This window comes from Magallana gigas, chromosome 1, assembly GCF_963853765.1.
Source record: "Magallana gigas chromosome 1, xbMagGiga1.1, whole genome shotgun sequence".
Lineage (NCBI taxonomy): Eukaryota > Metazoa > Mollusca > Bivalvia > Ostreida > Ostreidae > Magallana > Magallana gigas.
The window spans coordinates 71,158,035-71,178,229 of NC_088853.1; the positions used below are offsets into that span (position 1 = coordinate 71,158,035).

General features: G+C 32.2%; 1 protein-coding gene across 1 annotated transcript; it reads left to right on the forward strand.

Moving 5' to 3' along the window:
- Window positions 1-17,003: 17,003 nt before the first annotated feature.
- Window positions 17,004-19,477, forward strand: LOC105322657 (uncharacterized). Its single transcript, XM_034463486.2, has 2 exons — window positions 17,004-17,299; window positions 17,785-19,477. The coding sequence occupies exons 1-2, from the start codon at window positions 17,219-17,221 to the stop codon at window positions 19,198-19,200; spliced, it is 1,497 nt and encodes a 498-aa protein (XP_034319377.2). The 5' UTR covers window positions 17,004-17,218; the 3' UTR covers window positions 19,201-19,477.
- The last annotated feature ends 718 nt before the right edge of the window (window positions 19,478-20,195 follow it).

The following is a 20,195-nucleotide window of genomic DNA, read 5'->3' on the forward strand; positions in this document are numbered from 1 at the left end:
TCGGTACCACCTCCTGCCCAGTACATTGACAGTGTGTTATCTAATACAACGATAAACTACCAGGAGTTATCTTCCATGACGAGTGGTCTCCTTATATACTGAGAACTCTGTGCAGTAGATGTGTGTTGTGTGTATTGTTTATTGTTTGTATATTGCACTCATATAATAACATGTCGATATTAAGATATCAGTGCAACCACACAAAGTTACATATGTAGAAAAAAAGATTAACAATATATAATGATTACAGAAAAGGAATATATTTAATGTACACTGTACATGTATATGTTTTTTTCGGAAGAAAGAAGAAAAATATATCTTCTTGCATTGATAATTTACAAAGTGGTTAGCGTGTCTAACGAATTTGACTCATACAAATCAGAGTGGATACTCATTATTTATATAAATAATTAGCTACATATTACACACATTTTACATATCCGTAAATTTACAGAAGCAAAGTTCCAGAATATTTTTCTCACATGGTTTATCAAATAAATGTGGTGTAGCAATCCTAACACCTCAAAATTTAGATTTTAAAGTTACGGATACATTCACTGATGAGGAAGGACGATTTTTAAAATTAACTATAAACATCAATGAGACCCTCTTTTATTTTATCAATATATATGCACCAACTAAAGATCATAAAACTAAACAAAATCAGTTTCTTGATTTCATGTTGAATCATTTGTCTGAAATTTGTCATGAAAATATTTTAATAGGAGGAGACTTTAATGTTACTTTAAACCCACAATTTGACAAAAAAGGTGGTACCAGTGAACCGCATTCTACTTATAGAGAAAATCTAAAAGGTTTTATGGACACGCACAATTTAGTAGATATCTGGAGAAGCCAGCATCATGATGCTAAGTTATTTACCTATTTTCAAAAGAAACCGATTATTTTATCAAGAATAGATTTTTGGCTAGTTCCATCTTTCTTATCCCCTTTTATAAAAGCAGACATTAAACACTCAATTAGATCAGATCATAGTCTTATCTTATTGCAAATTAATAGTGCTTCAAATTCTAAGAGAGGGCCAGGCTTTTGGAAATTTAATGCCTCCTTACTGGAAGATAATGTTTTTGTAAATCACATGCATGAAAATATAAATACTCTAAAGCAAAAATATAAAGACATGGAAGATAAACATCTTAAATGGGATTCTATAAAATGTGAACTCTGAGGAATTATAATTAAATACTCAAAAATAAAAGCTGGGAAAGAAAGAGAAAGGGCAAAAGAACTAAATAAAAAACTTGAATCACAAACGCAGTTGATTGTTTTGCAACCCTCACCTAAAAATCTCAATCAGTACCAAGAATGTAAAAAGGAATTAGAAGAGATATATAACAGTAAAACTAAAGGTATCATGTTAAGATCTCATGCAAAATGGTGCGAAGAAGGATAAAAATCAACAAAATATTTTCTATCCCTTGAGAAAAGAAATTATAAAAATAAGCGTATAGATAAACTTGTAGTTAACAATACAATTCTGACAGACATAAAAGTTATACTAGAAGAAGAAAAAATTTATTATCAGAATTTATATAAATCATCTGAAATAAATGTAACTAAAAATGAATTAACCTTTTTCAATAATTTAAATATTCCTAGAATATCTGAACAAGAGACAAAGAAATGTGAAGGTGAAATTAAGGAATCAGAATGTCTTAAAATTCTATCCGACTTCAAACTTAATAAAACCCCAGGAACCGATGGCTTTCAGGTAGAGTTTTATAAATATTTTTGGAGTGATATCAAAGACTTAGTTCTTGAATGTATAAATTTCTCCATTAAAAAAAAGTGTATGTCATACGATCAAAGAAAGGGTGTCATCACTCTAGTACCCAAAAAGGATAAAGACAGAACTAATTTAAAAAACTGGAGGCCTATATCCCTTCTACATTTTGACTATAAATTAGTGGCAAAGGTGTTAGCTAACAGAATCATTGACAGTTTACCAAAATTAATTGATCCTGATCAAACAGGTTATATAAAAGAAAGGTTTATTGGTGAAAATATCAGAACCATTTCAGACCTTATTGCATATACAAATTTGAAAAATATCCCAGGCTTGATTTTACTAGTAGACTTTGAAAAAGCTTTTGATACAGTTGAGTGGTATTACTTAGAAAAAGTTCTTAGTATATTTGGGTTTGGAAATAGTTTTAAGTCATGGGTCAAAATTTTATATACTGATATTTCTAGCTGATTGTCTTGATTGTTTGAAGATTGCTGATCAATGCTTTCTACCATGTTAAAAACTAAGATGCATGTATATTTTAGATCCATGTTAATATTTTAGCTCCATGTCCAAAGTACTCATATATTGATCTGTTTCCATGCTATTTATCATTTATTCTATTGTGAAACGTTTTGAATTATGTTCTAAAAATATATGTACCATAATTGTTGAGCCAATAAAATATTCACTCACAAAAAAAAAAAAAAAAAAAAAAAAAAAAAAAAGTTCATACAAATGTATTCTTATCTGGCCTACACACTGAAGGGTTTCACTACTTTTTTAGACTTTATAGAAGTCGTCTTTTTCTGGTTAATAGCACTTATAGAGTTTTTAAAGTCTTTGAAACTAACACAATAACACAGGGAATGGTACATTGAAAATATATAAGCAATGAAGGAAAGCAATTGGAGGCAAATCACATGCAATATGAAATCAGAATGCTAATACATGTTTCCAACAAAGTATTAAGAAAACATGGGTAAAAATAATTTAAGTATGAAAAGAGAAGGCTAATGTAAAAATTTAAACGATAGTATTCCATTTCAAATTATAACTGAATTTCGAAAAGATCAGGTGACCCTACTTTTAAGCTTAAGCGTAAAATATAGTTTCAAGACATGAATTCATGCAGTAGCTCTACACTCTATTCTCATATCAAATTAGTTGAAATAATATAGGAATTTTAAAGAAATATATTTTGCAACACCGAGGCGTAACCATTTTTTTGTTTTATGGGGTTTTGTTTGTTGGGGGAGGGGGGTTGCATTCATTTGACACTATTCATTCAAGGATCACTCCCAGTGTAACGTGTTAACATTTACGTGGCGTGCACTCAAGAGTAAAGTATCTTTCTGGTATTGTTTTAGTAGTGGAATATAACGATTATGAATGAGTTAAACTGTATTGCTGTAGTTTTATCAATGGAAAAAATACAAAAGTTGAACAACGAAAGCATCAATGACGAGTTTCCCTGACACATTATATTTTAATATATCGTTATACACTTAAACTATTGTTTTATATTCACTCATATAGTACCTCGGACTTATTTTCATAAAAAATCAGAATCAGACTCGTTTTCATAAACATTTCTTTTTGGTAAGCTCAACACCTGACTAAAGCTACATTGTGTATGCTTTGTTATATGAGCTAATGAAAAAGAGTCCAGCAGTGATGTTTTGCGCGGTAAATATAGTTCTATAGTAGAATCAAGCATATCTTTTACAGCATACGCCCTAGCATAATATAACATTGAAATCTTATAGCATAGCAATGGAATCTCATACCATAGTATTGGAATCCCATACCATAGCATACTATCTCATTCGTCAAACCATCGCATAACATAAAACATGATTTTAACTCGATTTTAAATGATTTTATTAAATAAAGAAATATTGACATTGCAGATTAGTGGTAAAGTATGGCTTCTAATTATTTTACTCCGAAATCTTTGGAACTCTTCTGTGTATGGATGCGTTTTGTTCAAATATCATAGCATTACATGAATATCTCATAGCTTATCTATTAACCGCATCTCATAGCATAACATAAAATTGTAAACGATATCCATGAAATGACTGTGGGCAAATGTTTAGTTACACAACTGTCTATATTTACCACACATCCTACTAACTGGAATGATATTTGTATGTATCCAATATGAATATCAAAGAGAACTCCATGTCTCAGGAACAAAAACTTTACAGGGAAACACTATACCTACTGTCTTTACCACCACCTGTTCTGTACATTGACAGTGCGTTATCTACTTCAACGATAAACTACCAGGAGTTATCTTTCATGACGAGTATTCTCGTTATATACAGGGATCTCTGTGCTGTAGATGTGTGATGTGTGTATTATTTATTGCTTGTACATGTATATTGCACTCATATGATAACATTTAAGATATCAGTGCTACCACGCAAAGTTGTATATGTAGAAAAAAAGATTAACAATATAGAATGATTACAGGAAAGAAATATATTCAATGTACAATGTACATGTATACGTGTTTGTCAGAAGAAAGAAGGAAAATTATATCTTCTTGTATTGATAATTTACAACGTGGTTTGGCGTATCTAACGAATTTGACTCATAAAATCAGAGTGGATACTCAATATTTATATAAATAATTAGCTTCAAATAACACACATTTTACTTATCCATAAATTTACAGAAGCAAAGTTCATACAAATGTATTATTATCTGGCCTACACACTGAAGGGTTTCACTGATATCTACTTTTTTAGACTTTATAGAAGTCGTCTTTTTTCTGGTAAATAGCACTTATAGAGTTGTTGCTGTCTTTGAAACTAACACAATAACACAGGGAATGGTACATTGAAAATATATATGCAATGAAGAAAAGCAATTGGAGGCAAATTACATGCAATATGACATCAGAATGATAATACATGTTTCCAACAAAGTATTAAGAAAACATGGGTAAAAATCATTTAAGTATGAACAGATAAGGCAAATGTAAAAATTGAAACAATAGTATTCCATTTCAAATTATAACTGAATTTCGAAAAGATCAAGTGACCCTACTTTTAAGCTTAGGGGTAGAGTATAGTTTCAAGACATGAATTCATGCAGTAGCTCTACTCTCTATTCTCATAAAAATTTAGTTGAAATAATTTAGGAATTTTAAAGAAATATATTTTTCAACATCGAGGCGTAACAATTTTTTTTTTTTTTTTTTTTTTTTGTATTTGGGGGGGGGGGGATGCATTCATTTGACATTATTCATTTCCAGTGAAACGTGTGAACATTTAGGTTGCGTGCACTCAAGAGTATATTTCCGGTATTGTTCAAGTAGTGGAATATAACGATTATCAATGAGTTACAATGCTGTCGTTTTATCACTAGAATAATGAAAAGTGGAGCATTGGAATTTTCAATGACTAGTTTCATTGAGAAATTATAATGTTTCTACATATTGTTATACAACCTACATTGAAATTATTAAGTATTTACTTATATTGTACTACGGACACTTCGTTCTCATAAACATTTCTTTCAGGTAAGATCAACACCTGACTGAAGCTACACTGTGTTTGCTTTGTTATATGAGCTAATGCAACAGTGTCCCAGTATGCAACAGTTGAATATATGTTCTAAAGAAAACAATGTCCCACAGCTAATTATGTTGATATTTATCGCCGTAACTCACAGGATGAATGACCATCTTTAAGTCCTCCTTAAAGATAGCTTAAAGGTGTTTAAAGGTAGCTTAAAGACGATCTTTAAGCCACCTTTAAGCTACCTTTAAGCTATATGTATTGCTTAAAGGTGGCTTAAAGAAAGCGTAAAGATGGCTTAAAAGCAGCTTAAAGACTATCTTTAAGCCACCTTTAAGCCACCTTTAAGGACAACTTATAGGTCCTTAATGTCCAAACTTCTTTAAGCAACCTTTAAGCCACCTTTAAGCCATTAAAAAAATTTAATTCAATATTGTGCTTAATTTCCAACAAAATGTATTAACTTTATGAAAGAAAAGGTATTAAAACGGTTTTTGTTCTAGAAAGAAATATGAAAAAAAAAACCATTAAAAAAACCGGCCACGGCGAGAATTGAACCCGGGACCCTTAGTTTACTAGCATCACCACACATCCTCTGCGCCACGGCAACTTACACATGTATGAGCGTTTTTATATCCTATATATCAGTGGATATTGAATCACTGTATTGAATGTGTTTACTTGAAAAGATTTTGACAAACCATTCAGTTTGTAACAATCAATTATATATAATTTATAAATTACATGCATGCATTTATTTAGAATGAAATACGGAACTTGGTCTTCAGTGAACAAAAATATATTATACCTAAATGGAAACCGTTAGGTTCATTATAGTAGGCTTTCTTACATGTAGTTAATAAATTTAAACCGAGTAGATATACGTTCATCTTATTTATAGCTATAAAAATCTAAGAAAGAAAATGAAATAATTTCTTTTATTAAATGCATTGATACTATTCGGGTATTTGTTCAATTTCCCGCAATTTCCCGGTTTTCATGATCGCGGCGCCGTTCCAATATGTTTAAATATTTACATGTAATTGTATGTACATGATTTATAAACTATCAATTCTATAACAAACAAAATTACCAATTACCGGTGACGTATTTACTGCATGTGGCAATTGCAAATGACTTGTACATACAATTGTATGATGTGCCAGGCCGGGTATATTTGACATATTTACCCTTATACATATATTTAAATAATCAACCCCTATTTATGATCACCGGTACATTAATTAATTAGCCTCAAGATTTTACTCTTACATACATGTATCGTTAATTTGTAGACGTAACATCTTTGAAACCCAGAGCTAGGAAATAATACTTTGAAAATAAATTACAAATGTAAATTAACTTTTATTCATTAGACTTATCGTATACTCGTACATACTAAGATTCAACGCCTTTAGAAACCCTGACGTGCACCTGGGCACACGACACACCTGTTGTGTATATCTTGTATATTCTGTGTTAGTTCCAGGGGTTTTCTTAAGTTGGACAAACAATAGACTTTAATTAGATATACACAAACATGCACCTGGGCACACGACACAACTGTTGTGTATATCTTGTATATTCTGTGTTAGTTCCAGGGGTTTTCTTAAGTTGGACAAACAATAGACTCTAATTAGATATACACAAACGAACAAAACTATGTCTAGACAAACAAAGCAGTAATATCCTGCCCGATATAACAAAGGCAGTTGAGAGTCTTTTCATCTTTAACATGTATCTAGCAGATCTAGAGTTAGAAATAATGAAAATTGAAAAAAAAAATACAAACCTTAAACCGATTAACAAATTAAATCATGCATTTTTGGTTCATTATCTTTGTTTTGTTTAATAACCGGATGAACTGAGAGAGAGAGAGAGAGAGAGAGAGAGAGAGAGAGAGAGAGAGAGAGAGAGAGAGAGAGAGAGAGAGAGAGAGAGAGAGAATTTTTCACCGATTAATTTATAATAGGAAACAAACATACTTTAATTAGTTTTATGCACATATTAAGATACAGAGACTGCGCTCATCCCTACAATAATTTTGAAACCCCCCAAAAATTATAAAGAATTTTATAACGGCAATCTGTGTCCATCGGAGCGGTGCTAATGACAGCAATCTGTGTTTAATGGAGCGACGATTAAAACCGCCTGGAACACCCCCCCCTTCCTTGGAAATTATATTATCACTCGGATGACCCCCTCCCATCTCTATAAAAGAGCTTTTGCATTTAATATATGTTTTTATTGTTCAGCTTGATCAATATTGACTTAAAGGCCACTTAAAGACAGTGTAAAGGCAGTGTAAAGGCAGTGTAAAGAGAGCGTAAATGCCACTTAAAGATGCTTAAAGGTGGCATAAAGGTGGCTTAAAGAAGTTTGGACATTAAGGACCTATAAGCACTTGCTTAAAGGTGACTTAAAGGCGGCTTAAAGGTTGTAAAGCCTTTAAGCTCCTTTAAGTCACCTTTAAGCCACCTTTAAGGACTTGCTTAAAGATTGTTTTTCGTCCTGTGACTATAGTTCTACAGTAAGATCAAGCATATTTTTTACAATATACCCAATAGTAAAACATAGCATTGAACTAGTATAGCATGCGTTGAAATCCCATACTATAACATTGGAATCTTATATCATAATATACAATCTCATAGATTCTTATTTGTCATATCATGCCATGGTATATCATAGCATAGCATACATCATGATTTTAACTCGGTTTTGAATAATATTATTTCAAAGAATAAATATTCACATTGCAGGTTAGTGTTAAATTTTAACGGCTTCTTATTAATCCATTTCAAAATGTTTGGAATTCTTCTGTGTATGAATGCGTTTTGTTCAAATATCATAGCATTGCATTGAAATCTCATAGCATATCAATAAACCGCATATCATAGCATAACATAAAATAGTAAAAGATATGCATGAAATGACTGTAGGACAACTGCTTAGTTACACAACTGTCTATATTTACCACACATCCTACTAACTGGAATGATATTTGTACGTATCCAATATTTATATCAAAGGGGACTTGGTATCTCAGGAACAATAACTTTACAAGAAACACTATACCTGCTGTCTGTACCAACACCTGTTCTGTACATTGACAGTGTGTTATCTAATACAACAATAAACTACCAGGAGTTATCTTCCATGGAGAGTATTCTCGTTATATACAGGTAGCTCTGTGCAGTAGATGTGTGTTGTGTGTAGTATTAATTGTTTGTATATTACACTCATACAATAACAAGTCGTTTTCGATACTAACATATCAGTGCTACCACACAGAGTTGCATATGTAGAAAAAAAGATTAACAATATATAACAATTACAGGAAAGAAATATATTCAATGTAGACTGTACATATATATGTTTTTGTCAGAAGAAAGAAAGAAAAATATATCTTCTTGAATTGATAATTTAAAAGGTGTTTGGCGTATATAACGAAATTGACTCATGAACTCAGAGTGGATACTCAATATTTATATAAATAATTAGCTACATATTACACACATTTTACATATCCGTAAATTTACAGAAGCAAAGTTCATAAAAATGTATTCTTATATGGCCTACACACTGAAGGGTTTCACTAACATCTACTTTTTTAGACTTTATAGACATCGTCTTATTCTGGTTAATAGCACTTATAGACTTTTTAAAGTCTTTTAAACTAACACAATAACACAGGGAAGGGTACATTGAAAATATATAAGCAATGAAGGAAAGTAATTGGAGGCAAATCACATGCAATATGAAATCAGAATGCTAATACATGTTTCCAACAAAGTATTAAGAAAACATAAGTAAAAATCATTTAATTATGAACAGATAAGGCAAATGTAAAAATTTGAACAATAGTATTCCATTTCAAATTATAACTGAATTTCGAAAAGATCAAGTGACCCTACTTTTAAGCTTAGGCGTAGAATAAAGTTTCAAGACATGAATTCATGCAGTAGCTCTTCACTCTATTCTCATATAAATTTAGTTGAAATAATTTAGGAATTTTAAAGAAATATATTTTACAAGACCGAGGCGTAAACAATTTTTTTTTTGGGGGGGGGGGGTTGTTGAAGGGGGGGGGGGGGTTGCATTCATTTGACACCATTCATTCAAGGATCACTTCCAGTGTAACGTGTGAACATTTAGGTTGCGTGCACTCAAGAGTATATTTCCGGTATTGTTTGAGTAGTGGACTATAACGATTATGAATGAGTTACAATGCTGTCGTTTTATCACTAGAATAATAAAAAGTGGAGCATTGGCATTTTCAATGACCAGTTTCATTGAGAAATTATAATGGTTCTACATATTATTTTACACACTACATTGATATGATTGTTAAGTATGTACTTATATTGTACTTCGGACTCTTCGTTTTTCATAAACATTTCTTTTAGGTAAGATGAACACCTGACTGAAGCTACACAGTGTTTGCTTTGTTATATGAGCTAATGCAACAGTGCCCCGGTATGGAACAGTTTAATATATGTTCTTAAAAAAAACAATGTCCTACAGCGAATTATGTTGATATTTATCGCCGTAACTATAGTTCTCCAGTAAGATCATGCATATCTTTTACAATATACGCAATAGTAAAACATAGCATTGAACTAGTATAGCATGCGTTGAAATCCCATACTATAGCACTGAAATCTCATATCATAATATACAATCTCATAGATTGTTATTTGTCATATCATACCATGGTATATCATAGCATAGCATACACCATGATTTTAACTTGGTTTTGAATAATGTTATTTTCAAGAATAAATATTCATATTGCAGTTTAGTGTTAAATTATAATGGCTTCATATTAATTCATTTTAAATGTTTGGAATTCTTCTGTGTATGGATGCGTTCTGTTCAAATATCATAGCATTGCATTGAAATCTCATAGCCTATCAATAAACCGCGTATCATAGCATAGCATAACATTATAAAAGATATGCACGAAATGATTGTAGGACAACTGCTTAGTTACACAACTGTCGATATTTACCACACATCCTACTAACTGGAATGATATTTGTACGTATCCAATATTTATATCAGAGAGGACTTGGTGTCTCAGGAACAATAACTTTACAAGAAACACTATACCTACTGTCTTTACCACCACCTGTCCTGTACATTAACAGTTATCTAATAAAACGATAAACTACCAGGAGTTATCTTCAATGACGAGTATTCTCGTTATATACAGGGAACTCTGTGCATTAGATGTGTGTTGTGTGTATTGTTTATTGATTGTATATTGCACTCGCATAATAACATGTCGTTTTCGATATTAAGATATCAGTGCTACGACACAAAGTTGCATATGTAGAAAAAAGATTTACAATTTATCATGATTACAGAAAAGAAAAATCTTCGATGCGCACTGAACATGTATATGTGTTTGTCAAAAGAAAGGAGAAAACATATATTTTCTTGCATTGATTATTCACATAGTGGTTTGACGTATCAAATTAGAGTGGATACTCAGTATCTATATAGATGGCTACCCTCATATGAAACACACTTTACATATCCGTAAATACACAGAAACATATTTCATATAAATGTATTTTTATCTGGCAGACACATATCAAACGGTATCACTACCATCGACTTCTTTTAGACTTGACATAAGTCGTCTTTTTCCGGTTAAAGCCGGGACCCAGGTATAATAGCAGCCATTTACAAAATGAATGGGAAATTCAATTTTTTCTGCAGCTTTCAGTTCAGATAGAATATTTTCAAATTAATTGGATTATTCATGAAAAAAATTTCTAATTTTTGTTATGGAAGTAGATATCAAGGAAGTTATCAATTGACATTAAAATTTTTACAAACAAAAAATTATTAAAAGAGAATTCATCTTATAAAGTTCTGAAGCAGCTCAAAATGAATTCTAAACTAGTGATTGACATTGGAGGCGGAGATAACCAATGTTTTGTTTACACAGGAAGTAGCTGTAGCCATGTCACAGGATAAACCTCTGCCATTCAGTGAGCTGAATGTTAACTGAATGATCTGGAAAGGTGACTGAATGGCATAGCTATGCCATTCAGTCACCTTTCAGTTACCGATCAGTCACATTTCAGTTAACTGAATGGCAGAAATTCATCCTGTGTGTGTTCTGTAGATTACTCATCACAGCATGAGAAATGTATCGGCAAAAATCTTTTACCTTAGCATTGATTAAAAATTAATCCTTGACATGAATAACACTGGTGGTGTGATAATTATTGAAATTTATTAAAAACCTAAATTTGAAATAATCACATTGCTTTTAGTTCCACATACAAATCTTTATGAGTCCGCAATAAAGATTAATAATGTCCCATCCGTAGTCAATAATGCGAGTTAAGGAAGGAGTCTTTTCTGGTTTTCGACTTGTCAAACGTAAATTTGATTAATAGTTCATTAAATCAAGATGAAAGGAAATTAAAATAGTATATTTTTATTTCTTTTTTACTATCATACAACTTGGCATAGAAAAATGTAATCAATGTTAAGAATGGAACAAGAACTATATTTTTGGCGTAATATTGGCGTAGGAAAATATCACATGTTGCGCAATTCAGAACTGCTGCAGATTATATATATATAATGAGTCTGTTTTAGCATTTTAAAAACAATAACAATAATCTTGGATTTTTTTTTACTAACGTGAACTAATAATATGATACTTGGGTTTCAGAATATGTTTTTAAAATAGGATTTGCCTATCAAACAACATTTTTATAAGCTTTTTAAAGCGCCCATTCTATACATTGATTTTTGTGAAAAAATCACTAAAGTCAGTTTTTCTCTCTAATGAAACGGTCAATATATTAGCTTTTCTGTCAATTTATATCTTTATATAAAGTCTTCATAATACATAAAAATTAGAAATATTTTATTATTGGAAGCATAATAAAATAATCAAAATTTCTTCAAAATTTAAGAAAATTAGAGGAAATGCGGGCTAAGCAATATCAATTTTAGTATAAATATTTATTCCAATTTAGTAGTATAAGCTGATAGACACTCTCATGGTCTATGATTTCATTGAAAATTTGAATCTTCAAATCTTAAACAAATGTCAACAGAACTATAAAGAGCTACACTTATTTTTATCACTCTTTACGTTGAGGAAAAAGGTAGTGACCTTGACCTGACCTTTATCCGAAAACAGAAAGGTCAAATTTAATTAAACTGATAGAATTATTAAGTAATTGATCCGTTTGACTGTGTCAAAATTTCATGCATTTCTTATTATAAGAAGTATGTTTGATAATGAAAAGACTCCTTCCTTAATTCATATGCAATACTTCCTATTTTATTAATACCGATTATGATCTTGGTGATGTTTGATCTCTCCCAACAATTCCTGTGTCAAAATTTAAATCAAGCTAGCTAATTGTCTGTCCTTCCATTTGTGTGAGCTACTTTACTTTGCACATTCCACTAGCCACCATAGTTTTGTATGTGATGCACGAACAACACAAGCAATGCTGACATTCTTCAATCTTCAGTCTCTCGAACCTGACTTATCACAAAGTCATCAAAATGTGGGTCACTGTCCTAAGAACTTTGTAATAAACTCGTTCTTGTTTTTATCAATAGGAACTTCATTAAAATCCCAACTCAGTGTCAAAAGCTAATGAAATGTTTCTCCATGACTTTTATTTACTTCCAGAGCTAAACTATACATTTCTCCAAGCTTATTGTGATGTTCTGCCATTTCCCTCCTTTTTCACTCTGGTTCCTATAGTTCCAACCACACGATGATTAATATGGGGTAATTAAGGGGTATTTGAATATATGTTTGCTTGTAAAAGCTTTATAAATGTTGTATTTGAGTTCTCAACAACCAGTTGTTAATTAGTGTTCATATTTTCTTCTCACATCCTAATACCGATCTACTGGGGTTTTATTCAGTTGAATGAAAAATATCCCAAAAGAACCTCTGACTATTCTTTGTTAGCTTTATCATTTTGTCGGGGGAACTGCTAAATGTTACTTGGATCAAGTTTCATGCTTGAAATCATTATTGTTTCAGGGATGCCGAATTGAAATTTTATCATCTTTACACATATGTTACAACATAGGTAAAATTAAAACATTTATCAAAATCCCTCTTTGTAAAAATTTATACAGCCCCTCTTAATAGATTGGGTTTTCCCCAGTGTATAAACAAAGTGGACTGAGTCGCATGCAATGATAACTCTTATCAGCATCACCGACAGTGATGTAAGTAGCCCCGCCTTTTTGGCCTTATAGGCTTAATTGTCTACCAGGTGGCAGAAAATCTACGTCGACCCCGGACACTAATAGAGTTTTTACTGTCTTTGGAAATAACACATTAACACAGGGAAGGGTACATTGAAAATATATAAGCAATGAAGGAAAGCAATCGGAGGCAAATCAAATTCAAAATGAAATCAGAATGTTAATATTTCTAACAAAGTATTACGAAAATAAGGGTAAAAATCATTTTAGTATGAACAGATAAGGTTAATGTAAAAATTAAAACAACAGTATTCAATTTCAAATTTTAACTGAATTTCAGAGAAAACAAAATGCCATTGAAAAAATGAATTGGCCCTACTTTTAAACTTAAGCGTAGAATTTATGTTCAAGACATGAATTCAGTAGCTTAACAGGTTATTCTCATATAGATGTGGTTAAAATAGTTTACGAATTTTAAAGAAAACTATTTGCAATTTTTGAGGCGCTACCAATACTTTCAAACGAATTGCAAGTCCCACTTAAAATGTCATATATATTTATCACATTCATGTTTAGATCAATATACGGTGGTATCACACATGTAATAAATTTTTGATATTACACTGTATTCGTACCCAACGTGACGTCATAATTGAACATTACGTTGGTTTAGGCTGTTGATTGACGAAGAATGAAAAAGTCAAAAATAAAATTCAGTTGATGTGTGGAGTTGTAAATGTAAAGCATTTAATGCTGCATTTTCATGAGTTCATAAAAATATTTTTATAAATGAAATGTTTGTTAAAATTGTTGATGTCTTGCAGTAAATATGTTTTGCGGCTCACATTTATAATATTTACAGAACAAAATGACGATTAACCAAATACGTGGTAAAACATGTGATTAAAAGAATCTCATGTTTTGCAATCGTAAATTATTGTTATCCAACTCTTTGTGGGTTTTCTATACCCTCGCCAAGCCTGAACCCACCTTTATCCTTTAAAGGTCCGTGTTGCTCTGCTTTGAATTTTTGTTTCGCTATATGGATGTTTGAGATGGTTTGCTGTTTGTAATTGTCATTTTGCACCTTTTAAAAAATGTTTGAAATTGTGCATACCAAGAATTTGCTTAAGAAGAGAAAACAAGTTGACGGATTAAAAAATTATAAAATCATAATATATTATACTATTTTGAAATCAGAAATAATATCATAAAAATCTCGGTGTTTGTGTATATTGTATTACCGTTTAAAATTCCCAAATATAATATTTGGCTGAACTTAAATTAGTATCAATGCAGAAGGTAAATTTGTTTGTAGCTTTCGTCAATCTCTTTTAGCTGAATTTTACTTGTCTTAAAAAAATCATTCTAATCCTACAAATTTACATATTATTATTCACTGAAATGTTTTGGGACATTGTTAGTTATGACATCAGCCCTAAAAATAAAATAAAATTTAAAGTTATTAATAAATTAATAGTTGAATTTTTAGATGAATAGTTCCTATGTTTCTTTATTAATGGAGTAGTAATATCCCTTACTTATGACGATTGCTCCTTTAAGTTTAGTTAATGTGACTGACACCATATTGTTCCTTTTAATTAAGTTAATGTGACTGACACCAAATTGCTCCTAAATGTTAGTTATTGTGACTGATACCATATTGCTCCTTAAAGTTTAGTTAATGTGGGTGATACCAAATTGCTCCTTAAAGTTTAGTTATTGTCATTGACACCATATTGCTCCTTCAAGTATAGTAAATGTTACTGACACCATATTGCTCCTTAAAGTTTAGTTAATGTGTGTGACACTACATTGCTACTTAAAGTTTAGTTAATGTGACTGACACCATATTGCTCCTGACACCATGCTGCTCCTTCAAGTATCGTTAATGTGACTGACACCATACTGTTCCTTAAAGATTAGTTATTGTGACTGACACTATATTGCTCCTAAAGTTTAGTTATTGTCACTGACACCATATTGCTCGTTAGATTTCAGTTAATGTGACTGACACTATATTGCTCCTTAAAGTATAGTTAATTTGACTGACACAATATTACTCCTTAAATATTAGTTATTGTGACTGACACCATATTGCTCCTGAAACAAGTGTGCTCCTTACACCATATTGCTTCTAAAACCATACTGCTCCTTAAAGGATAGTTAATGTGACTGACACCATATTGCTCCTTAAAGTTTAGTTAATGTGACTGACATCATATTGCTCGTTAAATTTTAGTTAATGTGACTGACACCATATCGCTCCTTAAAGTTTAGTTAATGTGACTGACAACATATTGCTCCTTAAGTTTAGTTAATGTGACTAACACTTTATTGCTCCTAAAAGTTTAGTTAATGTGACTGACACTTTATTGCTCCTTAACGTTTAGTTAATGTGACTGACACTTTATTGCTTCTTAAAGTTTAGTTAATGTGACTGACACTTTATTGCTCCTTAAAGTTTAGTTAATGTGACTGACACTTTATTGCTCCTTAAAGTTTAGTTAATGTGACTGACACTTTATTGCTCCTTAAAGTTTAGTTTATGTGACTGACACTTTATTGCTCCTTAAAGTTTAATTAATGTGATTGACACCACATTTCTCTATAAAGTTTAGTTATTGTGACTGACACCATATTATGACCTAATCTGTGATTTAAGGCAAAACAGAACGTTTATCATATGATTTGTATTGATCACATGACAGTTATGATAGAATGTAAAGTGATAGGGTAGTAAACGTTGTGTACGTCAAGTAGATTGAATCCTTCATATAATCTATATAGTCCTTAAAAGAAGACATTTCTGTTTTGTGTTCCCAACGACTAAAATATTCAATTCTTTTTTTCGTAAGGTGGCATATTTTGATCCGTTATATTATGTATTTTTTTTTCGAAATTAAGGTAAATGTAAAATAGGAAATCTTCGTAGAATACTTGTACCTAAAAATGTTTTGTGAAATGTTTATGATATAAAGCACATGAAAAGTTTGATATATTAAAATTTTAGAAAATATCCTTGAGAATATAGTATCATCACTTTCTGTTCAAATTTAGAATTTGAAAAAAAAACTCCTAATTTGCAGTGTTAATTTTATCAATATTTTCGTAAAATAATAATATTGCTGTGTAAAAACGTAAACAATGGAGTCTTTTTTTTAAATTATTATCCAAAAAAATGCAATTACTATCAAAAATTTCCCAAGCAAGGCAAGAAAGTGGCTACAAAAGCAATAAATTTTGTAGAGAACCTCTGAATATTGATGTGTTGGAAGAAACACGAACATTCATTGGCAGATAGTTAATGAAGCACGGGAATTCATGGACAAAGAGTAATACACTGCAAAATCTTGTTTCCCTTAAATATTTGCCAAATAACAGTTCTTCTGTAACAATATAGCAATAATTTCAATTTTTATAATAATAGTTGCTTATAAAAATTACAAATATATCGACCATGCATAGACTTATATGAGCTTTACATTTCAGCATGGTGCTAAAAAAACCTATTGCTACCACATGTAGGTCAAACAGTCTGTAAAAAGCCTCGCTTGCCGCGTCTTACATTGGCCTACTAGTGTTTTACGACTCGCCAGATTACCTGTTTCTAATAAAAAATCATTGCCGACTTGACGGAATAAAAACTATCATAATCTACGCCAGTACTGTGCATCGGAGAATGTAATGCTTTTAAGAGGAATGGCTTAACCCCAACTATAAAATGAAGTGTTTACATAGGATTTCCTTGCTGTACTCCATATTTTGTGTTTTTCATGTTTGCAGTCAGGCATCACTTACTAAGGTTGGTAGTGATATTTTTCATTCTATTTTTATACGCAGTATTTTTATACGTTTATAGTCATCAACATATGTTAAAAAATTAAAAAAAGGATAGTATGTCTCATAATGTAGAAACATCTGCCTTTATAAACAATATAGTAATAAACCAAAAAGGAAAGTGACTTTTTTTTCAGTTCCGTATCTATAAATTACCGTAACAAATACTAGTATAACGTTAAAATGCATTCATGTTTTCTCCGAGTTATTGTCCCTCTAGATCTTCCATACACAATAAAATCCCTTAAACTTTTCATTGAAGTGTGATTTGTTAAATATTTCAAGATTTGATATATTCTATATAAAAATGTTAAATATAAATAAAAATAAAAAATCAATTTCCTCTATCTTATCACGGTTTCTTGATTTCTTATCACTATAAAATAGTTCATTCAATAAGATTTCTAAGAATTTGTATTAAAACTATGTCATCCTTTTGTTAACTAATAGAGAACTAATATTGGAAAAGAACCACCAAGTCGAGCCGTAGTTTTACAAGGCAGACATGCCAATGTCAAGGCCAGCGCTTCTTCTAGGTTTCCGAAGGGATCCGGATTAGGATCAATCCACGGAAAGTCCCGATCAGTCTCCGGAATGTTGAACTCGATTGACAGCAAAAAAGTACACGACACACTAAAGAACACGGTGGGAAAATCTCTCATTGGACACAAGAATCAATTGATTAACAAAGCCCTCAATGGAATAGCTTTGCTATCCGACGCACAGTCTTTGCCAGGACTTCCTGTAGGAACTGTTTCTGGTGGGAAGCTCTTAAGCAGGGATCACAGATTAGCCCCCTCGACAAGTGTTCGCCATCTTGCTAAACTGAGACGAAGAGTTTCTTCCCCTGGTGGGATTTCATCCAGGACAAGGTCAAAAGTTCGGGTCAAAAGTCACCGTAATATAGGTCGCACTAGAGGAACCAGTTTTAAGAAATCTCACCGAGGACATTTGAATCAGCATTCAAATCAAAATGGCGGCCTTTCTCTTGGACGACGATCACGTCACAGATCAGCTGGTGCTGGGACAATGGACGTTGGTAGAAATTCTCTTCAGCATGATACAAGACGGTCAAGCTTGCATGGTAGTGAAACAAATCAATTGGGAACATCGCATATTCGTCTTGCAAAGGTTGGACCATCGTTCACATCGTCCATGTCACACACTGCAGATTTGACAAACGCTCGACTTCTAAGGATAGAGCCTTCCAGATCTTTATCTCAATCTGTAACTAAAGGCGTTTCAGACGCACACCTTATTGCGTCTTTACTAGATCAGGGACATTTAGATCACCCTGACCTCACTGCACTGATGCCTAACTTCGTTGCTGAGGAGCCCCAGATCTTCGTTGACAAACAGTCAAATGTCAAGGACACTTATCCTCAGATCGTCGTTGGACGACCGGAACCGCTTCTTGCCGCCCCGATACTTCCGCTTGCTCTCGGATCGGACGGCCATGTGTTGACGTCATCAAATACACAAATCAAAGAGGTTCTGAAATCTGTTTTAAACACGTTGTCAAATTCCCAGTCTCTCTCGCAGCAAGGCATCGGATCTCTATTGAGGTCGATTAGGAACACAGTGAACGGCCCCAGGAAATCTCTAGTCACCGGTATCCTGGGACCTAGAATCGAGTTATCACCAATCATTCACGCCGGGTCAAAAGCGGTGTCTACAGAAAATATCATTCGGATAAAAGAGTCCGGCAATGTGTCGCCGATCGTACTGAAGACCGGCGGGCAGTTGGAGATCAGTTCGGGGTTGAACAGGAACCCCACGTTTAAGATTTACGGGTTCAAACCGTCATCCAATGGAGGAAGCAACCACGATGAGAAAGATAGCGACGACAAAAAGAAGAAAAACTGATAGTAATCTTTAAGACCATGAACACATCAGCAAAGCAATGAAAGCATTTGGTTAAAAGAGAGAAACATCTAACAATTATAGATGGCGTATTCTGGGAATTCTAACAGTATGAAAACACGTTGTAAAGGCTTTATTTTACAAAATAACTAAAACTGTATAATTATACGGTTACTGTACGCAGTATTACGGCAGTGAAACATTACTATTATTATTATAGAGATAATGTGCCATCTTTGATGTTTGGTGTTTAGAAAATCATTAAAAATGAATATCCTCCACTCAGTTAAATAGCGTTTTCTTATCTTATTATTTTTACATCATTTTTTTTTGGGGGGGGGGGGGTTCGGGGGGGGGGGGGGGGATTTGCTTACTAGTTTCTTTATATAATGATATTCTCAAATTGGACAATAAACTTGCTATTTAGTAAATATCAATCGCCGCTTTTCAAAATGGTGCCTTACATTCCCCCCAAAAACCCTTGCTAGTAAAGACATTAAAGTTTTCGTTTGCAATGAAAAACATTCAATCCCAGTTCATATTCTAATAACTCAATTATTTTTAGTCGTTCTGGACATGTGTAACATATCGATTTTATGTTGCTTCCTTTGTTTCTAACTATCTCCTAGGATGCCTTTTCACTCATTTGCTTCGCAAAAATTTGACCAAGTCAAAAGGGCATGGTATAAATTGCAAGAGTGTTTTGATATAAAAAATTTAAATATGTACATCAATTGAAAACCGGTGTCCAAGATTTGTTGCATTTCATAATTTTTAACCGTACATTTTGGTTATTGACGAAAGCAAAAATTGAATGATAGCTGTGTCTTATTCCAACGAGAAAAAAAACTAAATAACATTTTACGTATAAGGACGCCGATTTGTTTTGTTTTGTTTGTTTGTTGTTTAATTGGTTATGTGCCTTATTTTTTTGTTTGTTTTTATTTTTATTTTATTTTTTTTGGTGGGGGGAGGGGGGGGGAAGAAACCACAATGGT

What these genes read in the sequence shown, in the direction of transcription:
- LOC105322657 (XM_034463486.2), top strand. Translation starts at nt 17,219, where the DNA reads ATGAAGTGTTTACATAGGATTTCCTTGCTGTACTCCATATTTTGTGTT. An exon ending in GTCAGGCATCACTTACTAAG is followed by an intron (nt 17,300 to 17,784) that starts GTTGGTAGTGAT and finishes GTTAACTAATAG; the next exon opens with AGAACTAATATTGGAAAAGA.